The sequence below is a fragment of the Chrysemys picta genome, chromosome 4 (assembly GCF_011386835.1).
Source record: "Chrysemys picta bellii isolate R12L10 chromosome 4, ASM1138683v2, whole genome shotgun sequence".
In the NCBI taxonomy this organism is placed as follows: domain Eukaryota; kingdom Metazoa; phylum Chordata; order Testudines; family Emydidae; genus Chrysemys; species Chrysemys picta.
The window spans coordinates 3,122,252-3,144,823 of record NC_088794.1 but is presented as its reverse complement, the minus strand read 5'-3'; the positions used below and the strand labels follow the sequence as shown (position 1 = coordinate 3,144,823).

The 22,572-nt window shown below is 53.1% G+C and overlaps 1 protein-coding gene across 2 annotated transcripts; it reads right to left on the bottom strand.

The window, feature by feature from the left end:
- Positions 1–9,292: 9,292 nt before the first annotated feature.
- Positions 9,293–21,484, bottom strand: LOC101938975 (RING finger protein 112-like). Of its 2 annotated transcripts, XM_065591185.1 has the most exons (15): positions 21,342–21,484; positions 20,417–20,523; positions 19,936–20,251; positions 19,229–19,444; positions 18,704–18,841; positions 18,376–18,480; positions 18,146–18,196; positions 17,419–17,475; positions 17,188–17,274; positions 16,894–17,023; positions 16,640–16,770; positions 16,187–16,240; positions 15,149–15,223; positions 14,332–14,563; positions 9,293–10,768 (listed from the first exon to the last, which is right to left on the bottom strand). In XM_065591185.1, the coding sequence occupies exons 2-15, from the start codon at positions 20,437–20,439 to the stop codon at positions 10,551–10,553; spliced, it is 1,833 nt and encodes a 610-aa protein (XP_065447257.1). In that variant the 5' UTR covers positions 20,440–20,523; positions 21,342–21,484; the 3' UTR covers positions 9,293–10,550. The 2 variants fall into 2 exon arrangements, with proteins under 2 accessions (XP_065447257.1, XP_065447256.1); XM_065591184.1 differs by lacking the exon at positions 9,293–10,768 and having other exon boundaries at positions 12,808–14,563.
- Positions 21,485–22,572: the final 1,088 nt, after the last annotated feature.

Genomic DNA, 22,572 nt, shown 5'->3' with positions numbered 1-22,572 from the left:
GCATCCAGCTGTCTTCCCCCTAGGGTGATTCCTTCAGCTCCTGTGTATCCTAATCCCGTTCAAGCAATTCCTTCTGCTCCCCTTTATCCCCAATTAGTTAGGTCTGACAGTGAGGAGGAAACTGCTGAGGATATTTTAGATTTCTTCAGTAACATTCAGCAGCAGCAGCAGCCCGTGCTGCCTCCTCCCCCTGCACAGCATGGGTCTGCTAACGAATCTCACCCGGCAGTGCCAGTTTCACCACCGCATGTATCAGCTGCACACATTGTTCTCTCTTCCCCTGGGAGAGAAGCCTCCTCTTCACCACAAAGAGGTGATTCTGAGCCTCCCAGTAGCTCCCCTGATTCTAATCCCTCTGAGGAAAGTACCCGTTATCTTACTAGAAGTGTGGCACATGCACTCCAGGTTCCTTTAAGAGGCCTGGAACTATTTCTCAAATGTGTACTTTTCTTGGCATGACTGGGTACTGTAGACAATGGATTTTAGGCTATGCAACAATGATTAAACCCTTACAGGATCTGACTAAGTCAGGTACCCCTGAGCCTCTTCCTTGGTCTCCAGAGGCTGAACAAGCTTTTGTTGCTATCAAGCAAAGTCTGTCCAGTGCACCAGCCCTGGGACTTCCTGATTACGCTAAACCATTCACTCTTTTCTGTCATGAGCGTAATGGGTTTGCTTTGGCTGTATTAACGCAAAGGCACGGAGACAAACACCGTCCCATTGCTTATTACAGTACTGCCCTAGACGCTGTGGCAGCTGGATTTCCCCCTTGCCTGCGTGCTGTAGCTGCAGCAGCTCTTGCTGTACAGGTATCTGAATCTATTGTCTTAGGTTCTCCTTTGATTGTTGCTGTTCCTCACGCTGTGGCTGCTCTCTTGTTAAAATCTAAGACACAGCATCTATCCACTTCTCGTCTTACAAAATATGAGCTTGTCTTGTTGTCTTCATCTCATATTACTTTGGCTCGTTGCCCTGTTCTAAATCCTGCCTCCTTGTTGCCTGGGCCCGAAGACGGAGACCCACATGACTGTGTGTCTGTGACATCGGTTCTCTCTCGTCCAAGAGATGATTTACTAGATGTGCCTCTGCAAAATCCTGATCTTATTTACTTTGTAGATGGTTCGTGCTTGCGAGATTCTAAGGGCAAATTGGTTGCTGGTTATGCTGTGTGCTCTGCACATGCTGTTATTGAAAGTGCTTTCCTTCCTTCTGTGTTTTCTGCTCAAGTGGCCGAACTTGTGGCTTTAACTCGAGCCTGCATTCTCGCTCAGGATCAAGCAGTTACAATCTATACAGACTCTCGTTATGCTTTTGGAGTGGTACATGATTATGGGTTGCTCTGGAAGTATAGAGGTTTTCTTACATCCACTGGTTCTCCTATTAAGAACAGTCTGTATGTCTCTGCTCTTTTAGATGCTCTTTTATTGCCCAAAGCTATAGCTGTCGTGAAATGTACAGCTCACCAGACCCCTCATGATGAAGTTACCCGTGGAAATGCTTTGGCAGACTCTGCAGCCAAAGCAGCGGCCCTTTCTGCACCTCAGGCTGAATATACTTGTGCTTTGATTGAACAGCCTCCACTAGCCTCCCTTGAGGATCTAGCCAAGATCCAGGAAGCTGCACCGGCAGCTGAGAAACGTTTATGGAGTGCTAATGGCTGTATTCTACACCCTGATCATCTTTGGCGTGCCCCAGCTGGTCGCCTGGTTGCACCGAAGATGCTAATGCCCTATCTTGCTCGTGTATACCACAGAATGGCTCACGTGAGCAAAGGGGGGATGGTTGCTGCAGTTAACCGAGATTGGTGTGCATTCGGGTTCCCAGTCATTGCACATCACTACTGTCAACAATGTGTGATTTGTCAGCAGCATAACATTGGTAAAGCTGTTAAAGTTAGGCAGGCAGCTCCCCCTCCCCCTTGGGGACCTTTTGTAAATATTCAGATTGATTTTATTCAACTGTCTAAATGTTGTGGCTATGAATATGTATTGGTTTTGGTGGATGTATTTTCAAATTGGGTTGAAGCTTTTCCCTGCAGGAAAGCAGATGCCAGGACTGTTGTGAAACTTCTGCTTAAAGATTTTGTACCACGATTTGGCATCCCTGTGAGTATCAACAGTGACCGTGGAACTCATTTTACTGGACAGATTGTAAAGGAGTTATGTGCAGCTTTGCAGACTCAACACAACCTTCACTGTCCCCACCATCCGCAGTCTGCTGGGACAGTGGAACGCCAGAATGGAATTCTGAAAAATAAACTGGCCAAGATTTGTGCTGAAACAAACTTGAAGTGGCCAGATGCCCTTCCTCTGGCACTAATGAGTATGAGGGCCACTCCCAATCGAAAGACTGGACTCAGCCCTCATGAGATTCTGACAGGGCGCCCGATGAGACTACCAACTGCGCCCCCACTGACCCTAGCTCAGATGGACATTCATTTAATGGATGACACAATGCTTAAGTATTGTCAGGCACTAATGAAATGTGTTAAGTCTTTCTATACACAGGTGAAAGAAGCACTACCCAAGGATCCTGTGCAGCCCTGCCACTCGCTGGAACCAGGAGACTGGGTCTACATAAAGGTCCATCAGCGAAAGACTGCCTTGGCTCCACGCTGGAAAGGTCCTTTCCAAGTCCTGCTAACTACCAACACTGCTGTGAAGTGCCAAGGACTGCCCACCTGGACCCATGCTTCACACTGCAAAAAGACCCCTCCGCCTGGAGAGGATTCTCCAGCAGCTGATCAGCCTGTTTCTCCTGCTAGCTCTGCTGTGCCTCCTGGACAGCAGGGAAAGAGGACAAGGTGAAGTGCTAGTAACCTCTCCCTTGTCCACTGACAGATCTACTGTGCCTTTGAATTCTTTTACAGGAACCACACCAGTACAGGGTGAAGTGCTAGTAACCTCTCCCCTGCACTGTGGTGAATCACAACTGTTTTTAAAGAAGAAAAGAAGAAACACTCGCTCTGCTGAAACCACCAAAGTCCAGAACTTTCTAACTACAAAAGACATTAAGAACTGGCCCTGGTGGAAGAAACGAAGTATTGTTTATTGGCAAGGAGGGAACTGTGGGGAACGTTCCTGGGAATGTGGGGTCCAGTGGTGGGGTGGATTCTTTCCAGGATCAGGGCTTTGTGCTTATGGACAGGTACCTTCAGGATGCACTGCCCTCCCTAATTGGCTTTCAGATGATGAATATCAAAAACGCCTTGCCACTACAAAGACTACACCCACCACCACTAGTCCCTTGACCCTTGCCACCACCACTGTAACTTATCCAGGTACAAACAGTACTACACATTCCAATGAAACTCATTGGCCAAGACTTTCACATCTCAGTGATTTACTGAAATTTTGCTCAGAGAAATTATTCTTTAAAGTTCAAGATAATGTATATGAGCAAACAATTGAATGGAAAACAAATGGATCTGTAGAGATAAAAGTACATGATATCACTACTAGTGAACCCCAAGAATTAATAACTGCAATTGATGGGTTCTATAGTGAAATAGATATGATGATTGTTCCTGGAATTTGTACTGTGTTAAATGAAAGAGGCCCTTATTGTTATTTGATCACCCAATTAGTGAACAATCGAACAAGCACTCAAAGAGTTTGTTCTGCCACTGGAAATTTTACCTGCATAGAAATGATTCCAGTGACTGATAATGTGACTTGTACCTTACTGCAATACACTCCATCTTATACCATTAATGTTAATGCCTCCCGGAAATACATAAAGGTATTTGACCAACAGATGTGGTATAGTACTACACCAAAGAGAGATGTAGTAGGATATCGATGGACTGTGATTAACACCACACTGGGAACTGTTAAATTTTCATTGCCCTTATCCAGTTTCCAGATTACCTCTACATACCCGAACTGTTCACAAGGGGCTGCCATTAGATTAGCACAACAGAGGGCTTGGGTTATTTCTTCTAGAAAGAGAAGAGACTTGACCGGATCCCTGTGGGATGGGGCCAATAGTGCAGCAGCAGTTTGGAATATTTTTAAGAATCAGGAACATGATGAGAAATTGGGCCAACTAGAGAAGGCCATAGGCCTTGTTTCTGGAGCACAATTAACCCAGGTACAGGCTGGAGTTGGTGAGTTACATGTTATCTCCGCCCTTAGTTCTATGACCCAGAAGTTACTGACAGAGATGGTATTGAATATCACTGAGGCTGGGAAGGCATTGCAGTGAGATCTAGCATGCTCAGAGATTCAGGATTTCTTGAATGACCAGCTAATGGCCATTCGGAATGATCTAGAGCACCAGGCTTGGCCCACTGCCCTTACAGACACGTCAGGAGTACCATCTGATCTGTGGCCATGGAGACATACTTGGAAACTTTCTGGGTGGAAGTGTGGACGTTCTCAGTGCTCCTTCCAAGCATATGGACCGGTACAGGGGGTGTGGGCTCCCACATACCGTATCCTGCCGGGTCCATGGGGAGGATGCATATGGGATTGGGTAATTCATCGAGACATCTGGGAAATTAGACCACCTGGTATGCCCAATCGATTTTTAGTTAGTGCTCCTAGGATTACACCTGACATTTGGATGGGGTTAGGTAACCTGTGGACATTCTGGCCATTAGAACCCCCACAGCTTCAGTGTACCCGTAAACTGAAGCCAGGAGAAGTTGTCACTGTCTATGACTACGTTTGCTGGGAGGGTAGGGGACAAGGAACTACCCTGACAGGACACTTACTCTTCCAAGCTAATGATAGCTGTGTGTATGTTAATGACACCATATCACAAGACATACATTTTAGTCTCACTACCACTGCAGGCAATCATATCATTTACTGGCCTGCAGATAGAGTTTTTCAAGTAGCCCTTAGGTTCCAGATACCCTTTAATTGGACTAGCTTACTATCTGATAGATTTCAAAATTTGCTTTCATTGTTACCTGAGATTCAGAAAATCTCTGAGGTACAAGGGCAAATTCACATGCTTCAAAATGTATATCAAGTAGAAAAGTATGCCTTTCACACTGCTTATAGAGTATCTACCTTATGTACTAAATATGATGTATTGTGCTTTATGACAAAGGCTGTACAACAACCCCATTATAGTATTGCTATGGGAATGTTATTGCTTGTATTGTTATTAGTTAGTTTAGGATTATGTTATCGTTGTTGTAAAAGACGTAATAATAGTAATACCTTCCATGTTCATGCTAATCATGCATTATCATTGCATCCAATCAAAACCCCTAAGGCTGAAGCATCTGATTTAGAATCTGAAGTCCAGGACTTGATGCAAATAGAGATTTGAGAATGTTTGTTGTACTAGAAGTACAAAAGGGGGGGGTTGTGGAAGCAGAGAAAAGAACTGACAGAAGGGAACTGCAATGCATGATGGTTGTTAGCAAGAGTCAGGCCTCGTAGAAGGGAACTGCAATGCATGATGGTTGTTAGCAAGAGTCAGGCTTCGTTAGCAAGAGACAGTCTTTGTTAGCAAGAGTCAAGCTAGCTGTGACCCTGATAACCCTGATAACGCGAGATTTGTAGAAGCGAGGATTGTGTGAGGATTGTGTGAGGATTGTGTGAGACGGATGAGAAAGAGCTGTGTAAGAAGTCATTGTGACCTCAGTATAGATAAGGTGTAGAAACTAATTGTATGTAGGCAAGAGTCAAAACAAGTGAGGAAATGAGATATCAAGATGGCCTATGTATAAACAAAATGCTGCTGTCCCTCATTACATCTGTAATGAAAGGTATAAATGCTTGCTGTAATTGTTTACCTGTAGAGAGACCTGCTTTGCTCTCTCTCCTCTGCACATGTGAGAGTTAATAAAGCCTCTGACTTGCTGTACCTAAACAAAATAGTGAGAACTCAGTTTTTCTCCGACAGGTGAGAGCCCAAAACTGGATAAACCTTGGAAGGACCCTCCACAGCACTGAGCTGAGTCAATGCAGTGGTGCGTTGGACACAGTTGGGTCCCAAGTCTAACCCCAAAGCTATCCATAAGGACCATTTGAAGGGGCACACACACACTTTTTGAGTATGAGAGAAAAGGAACATAATTTTGTAAAAACAAAAATTGTTTCATATTAGGTTTTGTTTTTGTCAAGAAAACAATTTTTTTGGACCAAAACAAACATTTTCAATTTGGCCCAAAAGCCCTTTTTTGTCCAAAAAATGTTTGACAAAAAGTTCTCAACACGCTCTCCTTAAATTATTTCTTGACATTTAAGACAGTGTTTGGCTGGCAAAGTACAAACCCATTATGCCCTTAAGTCATCTTCAGACTTCGCAGCCTAAAAATGTAAGTAGTTAAACAGAGTCTATCCCATACAGCACTGGAGCAGAAGGGAATTACATGCAGAAAACAAGCCGGCGGTGCCTGTCTGTGAGCTAGACATGGATTTTCCAACCCAACCTCTAGACCTAGATGGAGCTTTAGTTCCGCTGGGTTCCTCTACACTTGAGCCAAGTGATTTACACAAAAATTCAGGGATCAGTTGGAATCCCTATTTCCCCAAAATAGCCCCCCAAGCCCCTTCACCCTCTTTCCTTGGGAGACTTGAGAATAAAATACCAACCAATTGCTTTAGCAATATGACCACAGACCAGACCCTTTGGCTTCACGATACTGAAAATCAATCAGGTTCTTAAAAGAAGAACTTTATTTATCTTTAAAATCACACCTGCAAAATCAGAATGGAAGGTAACTTTACAGGGTAATAAAAAGATTTAAAAAGACAAAGGATTCCCCTCTGGGCTCAGCTTCACAGTTACAAAAAGACTAAAACTACCTCTGTAGCATAGGAGAATTCACAAGCTAAACCAAAGATAACCTAACGCATTTCCTTGCCCTACTTACAATTTCTGTGGATTTAAATGGATTATTCCAGGTATATTTTCAGGAGATGTTGTACCCGCTTGGCTTCTCCCTCCGTCCGGAGAGGGAACAACAACAACAAACAAATCCTCCCCCAGATTTGAAAGTATTTTCTTTTCTTATTGGTCCTTCTGGTCAGGTGCCGACTCGGTTATTTGAACTACTTAATCCCTTACAGGTAACGCAATTCAGTACAGCTGCCAAGGATCAGGGGCGGCTCTAGGCACCAGCAAAGCAAACAGGTGCTTGGGGCAGCCCATTTGCAGGGGCGGCAGGGATCCAGCCTGGGAGCTGAGACCCAACAGGGGGCCCTGGGAGCTGTAGTTCCTTGGTTCGCTCCCTGCCTATAGAGCCAGCCCCGGAGCAGGGAAAGAACTACATTTCCCAGCATTCCCTTGGCCGCTACCAACAGGAAAGAGGGGTGAGGAAGCTGAGACCTCATGCTGCAGTGAATGGAGAGCTGCACTGGGAGCAGGGATTCCATATTTTAACATTCAAAAAATAGGACACTCCGTGGGGAGGGAGGGTAGCCCCACCCTGCCCCCTGTTGTGAGAGGCTACCGGTGTGGTGCTTCTGCTTTCTCCTGTTGATATCACTCGGCTGCGTGCGTGTGTTCCCTCGGTGTGCTGCCCCAGCTCTGCAGATCGCTGACCCAGCAAACCCCACGAGAACCCCCAATAACCACAGAGTCTAGTAAGGTACAAAGGCACCTCGGACAGGTTTATTGCAACCTCGGACACAATTGCAGTTCCCTGTAGATTACTTAGTCTACCGGGCATACTACTAATAGATGCCTCTTGGCAAGGACCCGGCTCAGTGGCGGGACTTTCCACTGCCCCCGTGGCCGGACAAAGACACCACCCCAGGGACACATTCTTATACACAGGTACAAACATGTTACACATCACTCCTGACGTATTGAGGTGCAACCCCTTCACGTAGCAAGGTACAACCCCTCTACGTAGTAAGGTGCCGCCTCACACCTTGTACCTGTTGGTTCGATCAAAACAACTCTATCCATCATTTTACCCTTTTGCCCCTGTCATTGGGATGGGTCGGCCTGTTCCCTGTTATCTGTGGAATGTTCCGGTATAGTGTATCTTGGTACCATGTTTATGCTTTAACTATGCGAGGTGAATATATATTTCTGCAACATCAGCCCTTTCCTTGCCAACTTCTGTGAGCAGGGCCTGCCTCTTGCTCACAGCTTAACTTTGCTTCATATTAGCGAAGTCTTGACCATTACTTTAGTTCAGGCCTCATACTGGGCCTTCATTAGGCCTTTACTTACTACAGTGCCTTCACGTACTACACCCCCATCCACTCCCTCTGACTGCCCCCCACCAAACCCCAACCCATCCAACCCCCCCTGCTCCCTGCCCCTGATCATCCCCTCCCGGGACTCCTGCCCCAACTGCCCCCCAGGATCCCACCCCCTATCTAAGCCTCCCTTCTCCTTGTCCCCAACTGCCCCCTCCTGAGACCCCCCCAACTCTCCCCCTAGGACTCCACCCCCTACCTGTCCCCTGACAAACCCCTGGGACTCCCATGCCTATCCAACTGCTGCCTGTCCCGACTGCCCCCCCAAAACCTCTGACCCATTAATCCCCCCTTCTCCCTGTCCCTGACTGCCCCCCCAAACCTCCGCCCCATCCAACCCCCCTGCTCCCTGTCCCCTGATCACCCCCTCCTGGGACCCCTGCCCCAACTGACCCCCAGGACCCCACCCCCTATCTAAGCCCCACTGGTCCTTGGCCCCAACTGCCCCCTCCTGAGACCCCCCCCCCCCCCAACTTCCCCCCTAGGACTCCACCCCCTACCTATCCCCTGACAAACCCCTGGGACTCCCATGCCTATCCAACCACTGCCTGTCCCGTGACTGCTCCCCTGAACCCCTGACCCATCCAACCCCCCCTTCTCCCTGCCCCTGACTGCCCCCCCCAAACCTCCGCCCCATCCAACCCCCCTGCTCCCTGTCCCTTGACTGCCCCCCCGGAACCTCCTACCCCTTCTCCAACCCCCCAGTCCTCTTACCGTGCCACTCAGACCAGCGTGTCTGGCTTCGCGCAGCGCCAGACTCACTGCTGCATACATGCTGCCGTGCTCCCCTGCGGAGCCACAGCCCCCCCCCTCCCCCCAGCACTTGCCTTCCAGATTTGAACACCTCAAAATTCAGGAGTGCTCAAGCTCAGTTTGGGCGGCTGTTACTTCATTTCTCCCCAATCAAATCTACTGATCCACTGTGACTTGCTGTAGAAAAAGTAGGATAAAATTGAGCAAGAAATGCTTCCCAGTGGTTATTAGGACTGGAATTGCTATTTTCAACAGCCATTGCCTTTTGATTGTTTGTTTGTTTAAAAGGAAGACAGTGATAGTGCATTGGCAAATTCCCCATAGAAAGAAAGAGTGGAACAAAAGAATAATAAAGACACCTCAACTTTTCCTCATTTATGTAGGACAGTCTTATAATATGCATCCAGATATCCTCCAATCACACAAGCTGAAAATTGTTCCACTTTACTGCAGTTCTGTAACCATATGGGAACCAATCCTGTCTGTGTTCTGTGCACATCCAAAATTCCTGCTGAATGACCTGCCGTGGGAGCGAGTTACCGGTGACCCAGGGCTGGGGCGGAAGGAGGGTGCAGGTGTGGGGGGTGTGAGCCCAGGGCTGGGGCGGCAGGAGGTGTATGTGGGGGTTAATGGTGGGAGGGTACGGGGAACCCAGAGCTGGGGTGGCAGGGTGTGTGTGTGTGTGTGTGTGTGTGTGTGTGTGTGTGTGAGCCCAGAGCTGGGGCAGCAGGGGGGTGCGGGTTGGGGGGGGGGTGAGAGCCCAGGGCTGGGGTGGCAGGGGAGTGCAGGTGGTGGGAGAGAGACAACATTTTTTTTGCTTGGGGCAGCAAAAAAACCTAGAGCCAGCCCTGCCAAGGATACATAAAGGTTGCTACCTCTTCCCCCTATTCATGACAGTCCCCCTGTCCCTTACAGGTTTACAATCAGATAAATTGAAGTTCATGTAACAGAGCCTCAGATAGAGATTCAAATAAAAAGCAAGGAACAGGCTTTGGAAACCTGAGATGACAGGTAAAAGGAAAATATCAGATGCCATCTAGAGCCCATCCTTGCTAACAGGTTCCTTTCCTGTCTGCTGAGGTGTTTCTCTCCCACTGCTTGGTTCTCACAGTGCTTGTCCAGTCCAGAGACTGGGATCCATTGTTCCCCCTGATGGCAAAGTCACTCTCCTGTAATGGGCCATTTCTTCTGCTCTTATCCAGTCACAAGCTATTGTCTCTGAGCCCAGGGGCCCCCTCGCCTGAGCATTCCCTTGGGGTCGGTTTGTCTCTGTAGATGGCCAGCCTGCATCTCGTCCAGCCAGCAAACAGAGGCTGCCTCCCCGGACATGCATTGTTCTCACATTGACCGGGTTGGCTTCCAGCCTCCCCCCGCCTCATGTTTGACTCCCAGAAGATTCAAAACTCAATGTCCTACCTGGGACCTGGCTCTAAAACCGTTGCTCATACAAACATCTGGCAATAACCGTGACAAGCGGCTGCTTCCCAGCATTCGGCAGAGCCCACACATGACCCCCTTCGGTGAAATATTGAGAAGAAGGCCGGACACAGGGGCCATATGCCCACATCTGTGCTACAATATTGAATCAAGTTCATGGTCTCAACCTTATCTTAAGGCACTTCATGCATTGGGTCCACTGTGTCTGAAAGAGCTGAGAGATCCAGGATGAAGACATGGTTGACTTGCTGGCCCAGTGGAGTTCTCTACAATAAGGCTGAAGCTCATCGGTGTGGGAGACAGACGTTTCTCCAGGGCCTGGTCCAGATGGTGGAATGACCTCCCCCAGGATCTAAGGACCATCCCAAACTTCCCCACCTTCCGCTCCGAGAGCCGGGTGCCTTTTTAGAGGTTGGGGCAAAGGCAGGGATTAGACATTAGACAAAGGGTTAGTGCCAGGGTTGGAGGGTGGATGTTAGAGGTAGGGTTAAAGGTGAGGGTTAAATATGGGGGCTGCTTAGGTTAGGGTTCATGGCCAGACCAGCTACTCTGAGCTGTATATCACAGCTTCCCCCTCTCCCCCGCCCCCCCAACATCCCCCAGCCACCCCCACAACAAGCCAACAGCTGGAATTAGACCCAAGCATTACAGCCCTCAGGAGACTGACTGTCATGTGCCACGGGCAGAGAACAGGAGAGGCTGAGCTGCACCATGACCACCGCCCCTGCAAAGGCAGGGAATTGATTTGAGTGACACATACCCAGTCGGGGGTTAAGGTTATGAGGAGCTGTTTAGCCTTAGGGTTTCCTCTGCAGCTGGGATCAGGGTTATCTCATGCCAGGCACCAGACCCCTATGAGAACCAGAGTTACTTTACGGGAAGCTAATGGCTTTCCCAAGTGGCTTGGCTGGTTTCAGACAAAGATTCTCTACGGTTCCGGCCCAAGTTGCTGATTGAAAGAACAAAATGACCCAGTGTGCTTTCTAGCCATTTTGTTACATGTAAAACAACCCTGAATACAAAATCAAGAAAACAGATCGCTAAGACCAAGCCAACACAAACTCTACCCAACTGACTCGGCCATTCTCCAGTGGAGGTGAAAATAAGATCAAGTAATCAAATTAACAGCAGCAATATTAGAATCAAGTCATCAATGCAGTCAAATCACCAAAGACAAGAGTCAGGTTTCAGAGTAACATCCGATGAAGTGGGCTGTAGTCCACGAAAGCTTATGCTCAAATAAATTTGTTAGTCTCTAAGGTGCCACAAGTACTCCTGTTCTTTTTTTTTTAAAGACAAGAGTGTGGTGGGGATGTAAGAGAAAGAGAAATGTCACCTGGGGTGTATTAACTGGAAGGTCGTATGTGAGACACGGGAGGTAGTTGTCCCGCTCTTCTCAGCGCTGGTGAGGCTTCGGCTCGCATCCCATTTCCAGTTTTCATCACCGCATTTCCTTGAATCTATTTCCCCATGTTAAGTATCCTCACACCTTCTTCTCAAACTGTCTTAAATGGGCTATCTTGATGATCACTACAAAGGTTATTTTCTCCTGCTGACAATAGCTCATCTTAATTAATTAGCCTCTTAGAGTTGGTTGGGCAACTCCCACCTTTTCATGTTCTCTGTATGTTTATAGATCTCCTCACTCTATGTTCCATTCTATGCATCCAATGAAGTGGGCTGTAGCCCATGAAAGCTTATGCTCAAATAAATGTGTTAGTCTCTAAGGTGCCACAAGTACTCCTGTTCGTTTAATGGCTAATCTATTTCCCCTTCGGTGTTTCCTCTCCCCCGCCCCCCAACCACAGGAATACACATTAACAAAGCACTTCCTATAAGCAGCAGCTGTATCTTCCTCTAACCGAATTAGAGCTTGCGGTTTCTGTGGAGACTTGTCCCAAAACTAGGAACTCGCCATTCAAGGTTTGATGAGTCAGAACTTCACAGTTATTTACATCTGGGAGATTTCTCTTTAGCACTCCCCAGGGCGGTCATTTACAGGTGCTCACAGACACACACACGCACTCATCCGTACATTGACACCCTAACCCAGTGCCCCAAATACCTTTCCTCCTGTTGCGCACAAAGGAAATTGCTTAAATGCCTCCATTGCTCTGAGACTGTCCTGCACCCAGGACCCATTGACTGTCCACCTTCCAGCAGAACCACTTTGCAGTCCATAGTCTCAAGTGACTTCTGCTTTCTCTTGCTCTGTCCCGAGAGGTGCAGCCTCTGAAAACCCGCAGCCCTGATATCAGGTTTCCAAGGAGTTCTTAGGGAGATAAGACTCAAAGAGCAGGTTAAAGGGCGACTAGATCCCAGTCCATACGTACCCACCCAGGGAACAAATATTTGACAATAGGTCCGTCAGTGTAGCACAGAAAGGTCTAACATGATCCAATGGCTGGACGTTGAAGCTACACTAAACTCAGACTGGAAGTAAGGCAGAAATTTTTACCAGTGAGAACAATTGAAACAATTCCCCGAGGGTCGTGGCAGATTCTCCATCACCGGCCATTTTTAAATCGAGATGGGAAGTTTCTCTAACAGATCACTCTAGTTCAAGCAGGAATTAATTCAGGGCAGGGTCATGCCTGTATTACCCAGGCCTTGGAATCTGTGATGGGAAGGGGCGCTCCTGATTCACCAAGCCCAGGCCAGGATGAAGCGGACCCCGTATCTCACGCTAGAGCGTCTATCGGATAGTAGGTGCCAGCGGAGGCTGGCGTGGAACAGTTGGAGAGTCCCGTTAGCCCGAGACCCCATTGATTGGAAATCCCCAAGCCCAAGTCCTGCCCTTTCACCAGCGCTGAAGGGTGGGAGCTGAGACTTCCTGTGGAGTTGGCCAGACGGTGTCCCCTGCTCGGCGTGCATTGATGGGTGTGGAACAGATTCCCTTTAGCTTCGGATGGTTTTATAGCCCTCCCCCGGAATAAATAACGATGCCGGTTTCTTGGATAGCGCTTTCTCTCAGTAGAGCTCAAACCCCTCACCATCTTTCAATGCATTATCACCCTCATTATACAGATGGGAAACTGAGGCATGGAGAAACTAAGGGACTTGGCCAAGGTCACAGAGGAAGTCCCTGGTAGAGCAGGGAACCCACAGGGTCTTCCTGTGCCCTCCCCCCTGGACCCGCCTTCCCGCTCAGAGGGGTGGTTGGAGATCTATCTCCCAGGACCAGACCACAGGACTGCCGACATTGGAACTCAGCCAGGTGCCCGTTGTCACCCGCAGCGGGCGATCTCAGGACATGACCAGCGGCCGGGCGTTTCCAAGCGTTTCGCGTTGCAGCCGGAGTGGTCCTGCAACGTCGGAGGAAGGCAGAGCGAGAACCGAGGGCTGGAAGTTAAAGCCAGACAAACTCCAATCGGAAACGAGTCACCGGATTTTTCACCACTGGCAAAGCGGTGGGGTCTCCATCTTTTCCCGATTCCGAGCCAGACTGGCCGCCCTTCCGGGAGAGGATTTAGTCCAAAGGGAGATACTGGGCCCAACGCAGGGGGAAGTGGGTGGCGTTCTGACCTGCTGTGCCACCCAGGCTGGAGACGAGAGGATCTAAATGTCCCTTCTTAGAATCTGTGGGTGTTGGCTCCCCGCTCTGGGGTGGTTTGTGGGATTCATGTCTAGGCCACGCTGCAGCCCCCTCACCCCATTCGTCAGCCCCAGATTGGTGGGGGGGGGGGCACCGATCAGATCAGCGGTTTGTCATCGGATGGATCATCAGTTCCGTCGCCAGCAGCCTCAGCCCTCTGCCGATCCTTCTGGGCGATGTTCCCCCCCATGCCCCCGCCCACGCCCCCACCCACGCAGATCCCGGCTGCAGTACCTGCCCCAACCCCAATGGCCAGCACCTCGGCCACGGCAAGCGCCCCAGCCGCCTCGGCAGCGAGGACAGCACCGGCGATCCCGGCGCCGGCAGCTCCGCCCACCGGTCCCAGGATCAGCGCCCCCGTGCCCGCACCTGCCCAAATAGCGAATTTCTTGAAGCGCTTCCCGTAGATCTCCAGGAAGGTCTCAGCCTCCCGCGTCAGGTCCTCCTCAAGCTCCGTCAGCTGGGCCTCTGTCTCCGGCGCCGGCTCCCGCATGTCGGTCCGGCACCGCCACAACAACTGCCCGCGCCGCTCCGCCAACAACTTCGCCATCTTGCTGGGCTGCACCTTCAGGCAGATGATTGGGTTCTGGGAGTCGCTGTCCTGCGCCCGCCGGGAGAGGAGACGGCCAAGGGCGTAAGAAGGGGCAAGTGCTGCAGATTCCACACACCCCTGACCGAGATGGGGGCCCCCCCTCGCGCCGAGCAGGACACAATCCAGGACTGAGATGGGGCCCCCTTGCACCGGGCCCAGCCCACAAACTCAGTGAGAGACCGTCCCTGCCCCAAGAAGCTCACAGGCTAAAACCCCCAAAGGTAGGATCATTCTCCCCCTTTGCTAGATGGGGAAACTGAGGCCCAGAGAGAGAGAGAGAGACTCCGTGACTCACCCAGGGGAGTCTGCGGCATTGCAGTGGACAAAACCCAGGAGTTCATAGTCCTGGTCCAGTCCATTAACCACCTGGGCCATCACACCTCCACTACTGCAGCTGGCCACAGGCAAACTTATCTTACCCCCCCCACCCCACAACTCCAGTGCAGGAGTTTGAGCCTCTCATCTCTATACCCACCCTGGGAGCTGGAGATACGAGATCCCGTCTCCTACCCCCAAGCCCACAGTCAGTAGTGTTCACTGGGATGGTTCCCTGGGGTTCCCCTGGCTTGGACAGAGCCCTCCCCCCAAACTCACCTTCTCCTTCAGGAAAAGAGCGTGGTCTGCGCTGGCCCTGTCCAGGACTCTCTGGTTCTGGAAGGTGATGGCCATCTGCACAGGGAGGACAAGGCTGGGGTCAGCCACAGTTTATGGGGCCCCGTCTCAACCTAGCGACTGCAGTTTCCACCACAGCAACCTCATGTAACAGAGCGACGCCGCTAGCCAGTGTGAAACTACAACTCCCATGAGCCACTGCGGCAGCTCTGCCTGACGCCAGGCACCCAAACTACAAGCCCCATGATGCCCCACAGCCATGGAGTCCCATGATGCATCATCTCCCTCCTCTGTGGTGCATCATGGGAGCTGCAGTCTGACCATAACTGATTTATGGGGAGAAAGGGGAGCATGCAGAGCCACGCTCTGGGGGGGAAGGGATAGCTCAGTGGTTTGAGCATTGGCCTGCTAAACCCAGGGTTGTGAGTTCAATCCTTGAGGGGGCCACTTGGGGATCTGGGGCAAAATCAGTACTTGGTCCTGCTAGTGAAGGCAGAGGGCTGGACTTGATGACCTTTCAAGGTCCCTTCCAGTTCTAGGAGATGGGATATCACCATTAATCTCTAAGCTATAATTCCCATCAGACACCAGAGGCATTTCCAGATCAGAGTATTTCAGCTTTTGATATTTCAACAGAAACTCAAATTTGTCTGCGGGGTGAAAAGAAAAAAAAACAAAAAAACAAAAAAAAAAACCACACACACCATTTTCCAACAAGTGGTAACACATTCCTGAGATGCAGCCACCTTTGGGGTGGAGCATAGGGGAACACACACAACACTGCATAGGGATGGGCTCACCCAGTGCCGAGATGCAGCCACTGCTGGGGTGGGGCAGCTGGGGAATAGCCTCACAGCAACCCCACACGGGGATGACTTGCCAGACATGAGATGCAGCCACCTTTCGGGCGAGGCAGCAGCAGTAAGACAAAAGTAGGAAGCAGTTTTACATCGGAAGTGAATTCAGGAGGTGGGACACACCCCTAGATCAGGTCAGAGGCAGAGACAGCAGAGAAGGTACCTGAGCGGGAGAGGAGAAGCCACAGTGATGTTTCTTCATCAGATCAGAGAATTTCTGCAAAGAAAGCACAAGAAATCACAATACAGACTCCACTGGGCTTAGAAAACCGTGAACATGGGGATGGTTCGCCCGGCGCGGAGATGCAGCCACCTCTGGGGCAGGGCAGCTGGGCAACGACTATAAGACAACGGTGGGAATCAGTTTGGCGGGGAAATGAAGAACTTCCCTGGATGATGTAGGAAGGCTCAGTAGAACCATCCAAGCTGGGATTCTGCTAGGATATAAATACAACCCTAATTCTTAATTAACAGAAATTCAGCAAAAAGGGCTAAGCCTCCACCCCACTCCCTGCAGCGCAGCCCCCTACTGCCACATGGGGGCATGGGGTCAGCACTGACTGCCAGGGTAGAGCGCCCCCTACTGAGACCCCATCCCCAGCTGGCCAGTCCCCACCGTTATCCGAGCAGTGAGCTGTGTCCCAGTCAGCAGCGCCCCATGCCGGTCTCTCCACACGTGTTGACCGGCCGAGCCCACCAGGGCGGTGACATAGTCCCTCAGGCTGTCCCGGAAATCCTCATCCATGTCTGCGAAGGGGAAGGGACATGGCAATGAACCCGGAGCCGGAGCATCCCAGCGTAGCCCGTTCCCCGGCAGAAATGGAGACGCCCCGTCGCGCAGGCTCAGAGCCGCTGTCCCGCGTCCGTTACCTCTCAGGCTTCCCTGGCTCCCAGTCATGATCCGCTTGCCGGGGAAGGGCATCAGGTAACAGCGGCTGCTGCTTCTGCTCAGCGCTTCCAGGGCCTTGGGGTGTTTGCAAGGGGACGTCGCCGCCAGCATCTGCCGGAGCCAGGGGAAATCAGCAAAGTGAGACATCAACAGAGGGAAATACCCCGGGACCCATTCCCGGCTCCCCAGAGCCAGCCAGGCCCTTGCCCTGGGGCCGGATCAGAGCCAACACCCCCCAGAGGGGAAAGGCCCCACGTCCCATTCCCCACACTCACCTGTCGGACGTCTCTCAGATGCTCCTTCCCACCGTCAGTTCCAAGGACCGTGGAGTTGCTCCAATCCCGCACCAGCAGGTCTAGGTGCTGCAGGGGAGACGGGACGATGTCAGGAGGGGAAGGCTGAACCCCTCGGGTGCGGGGCAGGGGGTGGCTGAGGCAGGAACATCCCATGCAGTGGGGTGAGGGGGTTGCATGGGGCAGGGTGCGGGGTGGGAAATGTCATCTCACCTGAATGGACTCCAGCCCGTATTCCTTTCCCACCTCTTCGGCCACGTGCAGAAACATCTGCAGAGCAGAGAGAGCAGGGGGGTGAGTCTGGGATCTCTGGGGCGGGGAGGCAGCGTGTGCCCTGGGGGTAGGTGGGGATGGAAATCCTACCAACAGCCCCCACCCCACCCCCGCAAAGTTGCTGCTCCAGATTGGTCTCGGTCTGTTACCGGGGTCCCACGGCTTTCCCCCTGTGGTGCAGAGACACCTAGTGGCCAAAGAGCACAACTGCAAGTCAAAGTTCCCTGCCCCATGCCCCATGCCAGGGGCTCTGTTTGCCCCCCATGCCCACCAACAGTAGGAACAGAATAGATCAAGATATCAAATACTGAGACTTTTCCAGACTCCGGGCAACACCCATGTTCTCAGTAAGCCACGAGCTCGGGCAGGGGCGAATTCCAGACCCTGGAGCAGCACAGAAGCTGGGCCCTGCTGGATACGGCTCCAGGACTCCTGGGTTCTGTCCCCAGCTCTGGGAGGGGAATGGGGTCTAGTGGGTTAGAGCGGGAGTGGGGCTGGGAGCCAGGACTCCTGGGTTCTATGTCTGGCTGTTCCACAGACTCCCCATTGACCTCAGGCAAGTCACTGATTCTCTCTGGGCCTCAGTTTCCCCAGCTGTAGAATGGGCAGACTACCCCATGGGGGCTCTATGAGAACGGCACCACATCCTGCCCTCCTCCCCCTTCACCTCCAGATATGCTAGATCAGGGTCCTTTATCTGGCTGGAAACATTCAGGATCTGCAAGTAATCAGAGAGGACAGGGTTAGATACAGAAACCAGCACGACCCTCCCCCCGCAGCACAGCGCCCCCTAGTGCCAACCTGGGGCATCGGGGCCAGCCCTGGCTGCCAGGGGAGAGCGCCCCCCGCTGAGCCCTGCCCCGCCCCCCCCGCAGCACAGCGCCCCCTAGCACCTACCTGGTAGGAGCCAAGCAGCATGGAGAGGGCGGAGAGTTTGACGCTGGTCGCTGTGTCTCTGACAATGTCCATGGAGCCCTCTGTGTCGACCAGCAGCACGGCCACCTGGGGGGGAGCCACGGGCCGGGGTCACACGCCAGCTCCCCACTCTGCCCCCTGCACCGAGTGAGACCCGGGCCCTGGGAGGGCACTGTATTCCCTGCCTCCCCTCCCAGGCCCCGGTCACAGAGCCCCCCCAGCCCCTGTCTGCTCTGTTCCACCAAGTAGAGATCTGCTGGAGTCACTCACCTCCCCCACCCCATTTCCCCTCCCTCCTCTTCCCACTCACCTGCCCCCACTCGGTGGGGACCCAGAAGGGCTGACTCCACGCCCACACCCCCTTGGTGACGCTGTGGGCACCAACTCGCCACTCAAACCCCTCCAGGGGCTCCTCCTCCCGGCCCATCCAGGATCCGTCCTTCACATCCTGGGGGGAGGGAGATACGGGGGGAGGGGCAATTAGTGCAGGGGGGCAGGGGGACTGTGGGTATTTTATTAGCAGGCAGGTAGCGTGGGGACCGGCGCGTTGGAAAGATGATGGACAGGCAGACTCAGGCTGAGACAGATACAAGCACAAACTCGGTGAAGTCTAAACAAACACTCCGTCTAGACGGACACACAGACGAGGGTCTAGACCGACACACAGCTCCCCACTGGGTCAGAGCAGTGGGGGCTGGGAGCTAGGACTCCTGGGTTCTCTCCCCAGCTCTGGGAGAGGAGTGGGGTCTACTGGGTTAGGGCAGTGGGGGGGGCTGGGAGTCAGGACTCCTGGGTTCTCTCCCCGGCTCTGGGAGGGGATCAGGGCTCCACTCACCAGGCTCCGGAGCCGGCGCAGCAGGTAGTTCAGCAGGAAGGATTTGCCCCGGCGCTGCTCCCCAATGATGGACACCAGGCAGACGGGGGCGTCCCCCACTCCACCCTGCTCCAGGCAGCGGCTCAGGACCTCCTCGTCCAGGATCAGGCCCCCTTCCTCGTCCAGACGCACCAGCTGCACCGGGCGCCCCTGCTCTGGCTGAGCCCCCGGCCCCTGCTACAGGGAGAGAGCAGGGTCAGAGCTGGGACCCCACCCCTGAGATGGTGAGTCCCCTGTGCCCTGGATCAGAGCCCAGTACCCCATTCCCATCCCCTGAACCAGCCAGTCCCGCCCTGGGCCAGATCCAAGCCAGTGCCCCCTAGAGGGGAAAGGCCCCATGTCCCATCCTCTCCCCACACACCCAACCTTCCAGGCAGCTAGTCCCCTCACTGGGGCCCCATGGCTGGAGTCACAGGCTGTTTGCTCCGGGGTTAATTTCTTATCAGCAGATCCGAGCCGTGTGTGCCCAGCTCCCCCCTTATCAGCCCAGGAACTTGACCCCTTACTAAAGGGACACAGGAATCCCGTTAGCCGGCCTTCCCTCTGACCCCAGGGCCCCAGCGTGGGGCTAGGGGGTGCTGTGCTGTAGGGTGCAGCCATGTGGCTGTTCCCCAGCTGCCCCGCCCCAGAGGTGGCTGCATCTCTGGACCAGCCATGGCTGCACCCACCTCAGGGCTCGCTGTCCCTGTTACTGTCAGCGTCTCTTCGCGTGGCAGGTCTCTGATTTTCTCCACCAGGCTTTTGACACGTGTGTCTGGGGTCATCCTGTCCCTGGAGCAGGGAGCCCGGCACTCGGGGCACTGGGACTCCCAGGCTGAGACCCCGCTCCAGTGAGTGGAGAGGCAGCCCCGGCAGAAGTTGTGGCCGCACTCGATGGAGACGGGGTCCTCCAAGATGTCCAGGCAGATGGAGCAGGTGATGTCCTCCTGGAGTCGCTTCACCATCCCCTCTGGAGTTGGCTTTGAGGAGGGGGGTGGGATTGGCCTGGGAGAGACACAGCAGGGGGGTCTGTGAGCCAGGACTCCTGGGTTCTATCCCAGCTTGGGGGGGCAGGGGATAGACCAGAGGGGCTGTGAGCCAGGATTCGTGGGTTCTAGCCCCAGCTCTGGACTAGGTTAGACCTGAATTGGGTGGGACTGGAGCACTTACCCTTTATTATTTGCATTTCCCATAACACAGGGGGTGACAGGCCGAGCTCCAGTTGACCGATCTCCCCTCCTCCTGGGCTGGGGCTAAAGCCAAACTCCGCTGGAGAACTGAGACAACAGGACATGAATGGATTAACCCCCTCACACCCCCTGTGCTCAAACAGGAGGGCTGGCAGAGGGGGAAACTGACTCTCAGAGCAGGGATGGGACACACCATGTCTTAATCCCACTTCTTGAGCTCCAAGTCCCCCAGTGCTGTCCTTGTTTACTGGGGACACCCCCCCCATCCCCACTAGCACCCCAATAAATGAGGAAACGCTCTTTAGCCAGCACCTCATGCCACAGCCCCACTGCACCCAGAGGTTCCAGCTCCCAGCTCCCCTCCCAGAGCTGGGAGAGAACCCAGGAGTCCGGGCTCCCAGCCCTCTCTGCTGTAACCCAATAGTCCCCCTCCCCGAGCTGTGGAGAGAACCCAGGAGTCCTGGCTCCCTGGAACTAAACACTACTAATTCCCGACTCTGTTGAAGGAGGAAATCCCGTGTCCCCAGCCGTCACACCTGGGGAGAGCCCGCTGCGATCTGCGCCCCCGTCCGCTCCACTCCGAGGCGCAAGTGCCCCGGGGGCAGCGGGATTTTCAGCCTCTGGGGATTTTTAAAGCAGATCTGGGGATTGGCGGCCGGGCGCGGCTCGCTGCGCTGGTGGGGCCGGGGCCGGGCGCCAGGCAGAGGCCGGGGGGTGGCTGGAATTTACCTTGGGTGCGTCCCAGGTGCCACTGGTTCGAAACCAGCAATTGAGATCTCAGGTGGGGTGTCTGGGTGGGCAGAACAGAGGGGCCGGGGGGTGGGGGACGAACCTGCCCCGTGGGGGGGATAGACTGGAGGGAGCGAGTCTGCCCCCCAGGGATGGTAGTTACCCCCCCCCCTTACCCGCCCCACAGCTCGCTCTGCCAGCGTCCAAGATTTCCACCTAGGGAAACGAAAGTAAAGTCAGGTGATTTCTATTTCCTCATGACCAGCAGCCGGGCTCTGACACCCGAGGAGATTGGCTACCAGGGCGTGGGAGGGGTGTAGCCCGAGGGGAGGATATTAATAGCCACTGGTGGGTGGGGCTGGGAGGGGAGCCAGGACTCCTGGGTTCTCCCTGGTTCTGGGAAGGAAGTGAGGTCTACTGGTTAGAGCAGGGGGGGTCTGGGAGCCAGGACTCCTGGGTTCTCCCTGGCTCTGGGAAGGAAGTGAGGTCTATTGGTTAAAGCAGGGGGTCTGGGAACCAGGATTCCTGGGTTCTCTCCCTGACTCTGGGAAGGGAGTGGGGTCTAGTGGGGGGCGGTCTGGGAACCAGGATTCCTGGGTTCTCTCCCTGGCTCTGGGAAGGGAGTGGGGGTCTAGTGGGTGGGGGGGCCTAGCAGGGCTCAGTATAGACATGAAACTCTTTTCTGCACATTCCTTTCCCCGTGTCCCAGGACAAACCCGTTCAGGTGCCAGCGAGGGACGGCTGCAGGCCCTGGCTGTGTTCAGCCTGGGGAAGAGAAGGCTGAGCTGGGACGGGAGAACACGGGTCACTCTGGGGAGCGGTTGTGCTCCGTGTCCAGCGAAGGGGCGACCAGAAGGAAGCAGCTTGGCTTACAGCAAGGGGCTGGGAATTAGGAAAAACTTTTCTAACTCTCAGGGTAGCTCCGCTCGGGACCAGGCTTCCCGGCAGGTTGTGGGATCCCCGTCGTTGGAGGTTTCTGAGAGCAGGTCGGACACACACAGCTCAGGGCTGGGCTAGTTTTGCTTGGCCCTGCCTCAGTGCTGGAGGTAGGACTTGATGCCCTCTCCAAGTCCCTTCCAGCCCCACAGATGCTCTTGGAGACACTAAACAGCTTCGTCTCCCACTGCAACGTTTTCACTCCAGCCCCCAGTTCCTTTCTGGGGCTCTTCTCTGCACCCGATTCCCCTCCAAGCCCCACTTCACAGCAAAGTCCCAGGTCTCCAGTGAAAACTCAGCCCTAATGAGTGTTCACCCTGCTGTGGGAGTGTTTGGCCAACGCCTCCCACCCCACTCCATGCGCAACACGGCTCCTCTGTTCTTGCCAGCATCACACGCACCCGCGGCCCGGAGCCCAGGGCAACAATTTGCTGCAAAACTGTTTTATGTTTGATCGCCAGTCGTGGGGAT

Bases quoted from the DNA above. Each gene is read 5' to 3' on its own strand.
- LOC101938975 (XM_065591184.1), bottom strand. From the start codon at position 20,439: ATGGGAAATGCAAATAATAAAGG. The intron at 17,476-18,145 runs GTGAAGGGGGAG...TCTGCTCTGCAG, and splicing joins CTGATCTAGCATATCTGGAG to ATGTTTCTGCACGTGGCCGA. The intron at 17,275-17,418 runs GTGAGATGACAT...TCTCCCCTGCAG, and splicing joins ACGGGCTGGAGTCCATTCAG to CACCTAGACCTGCTGGTGCG.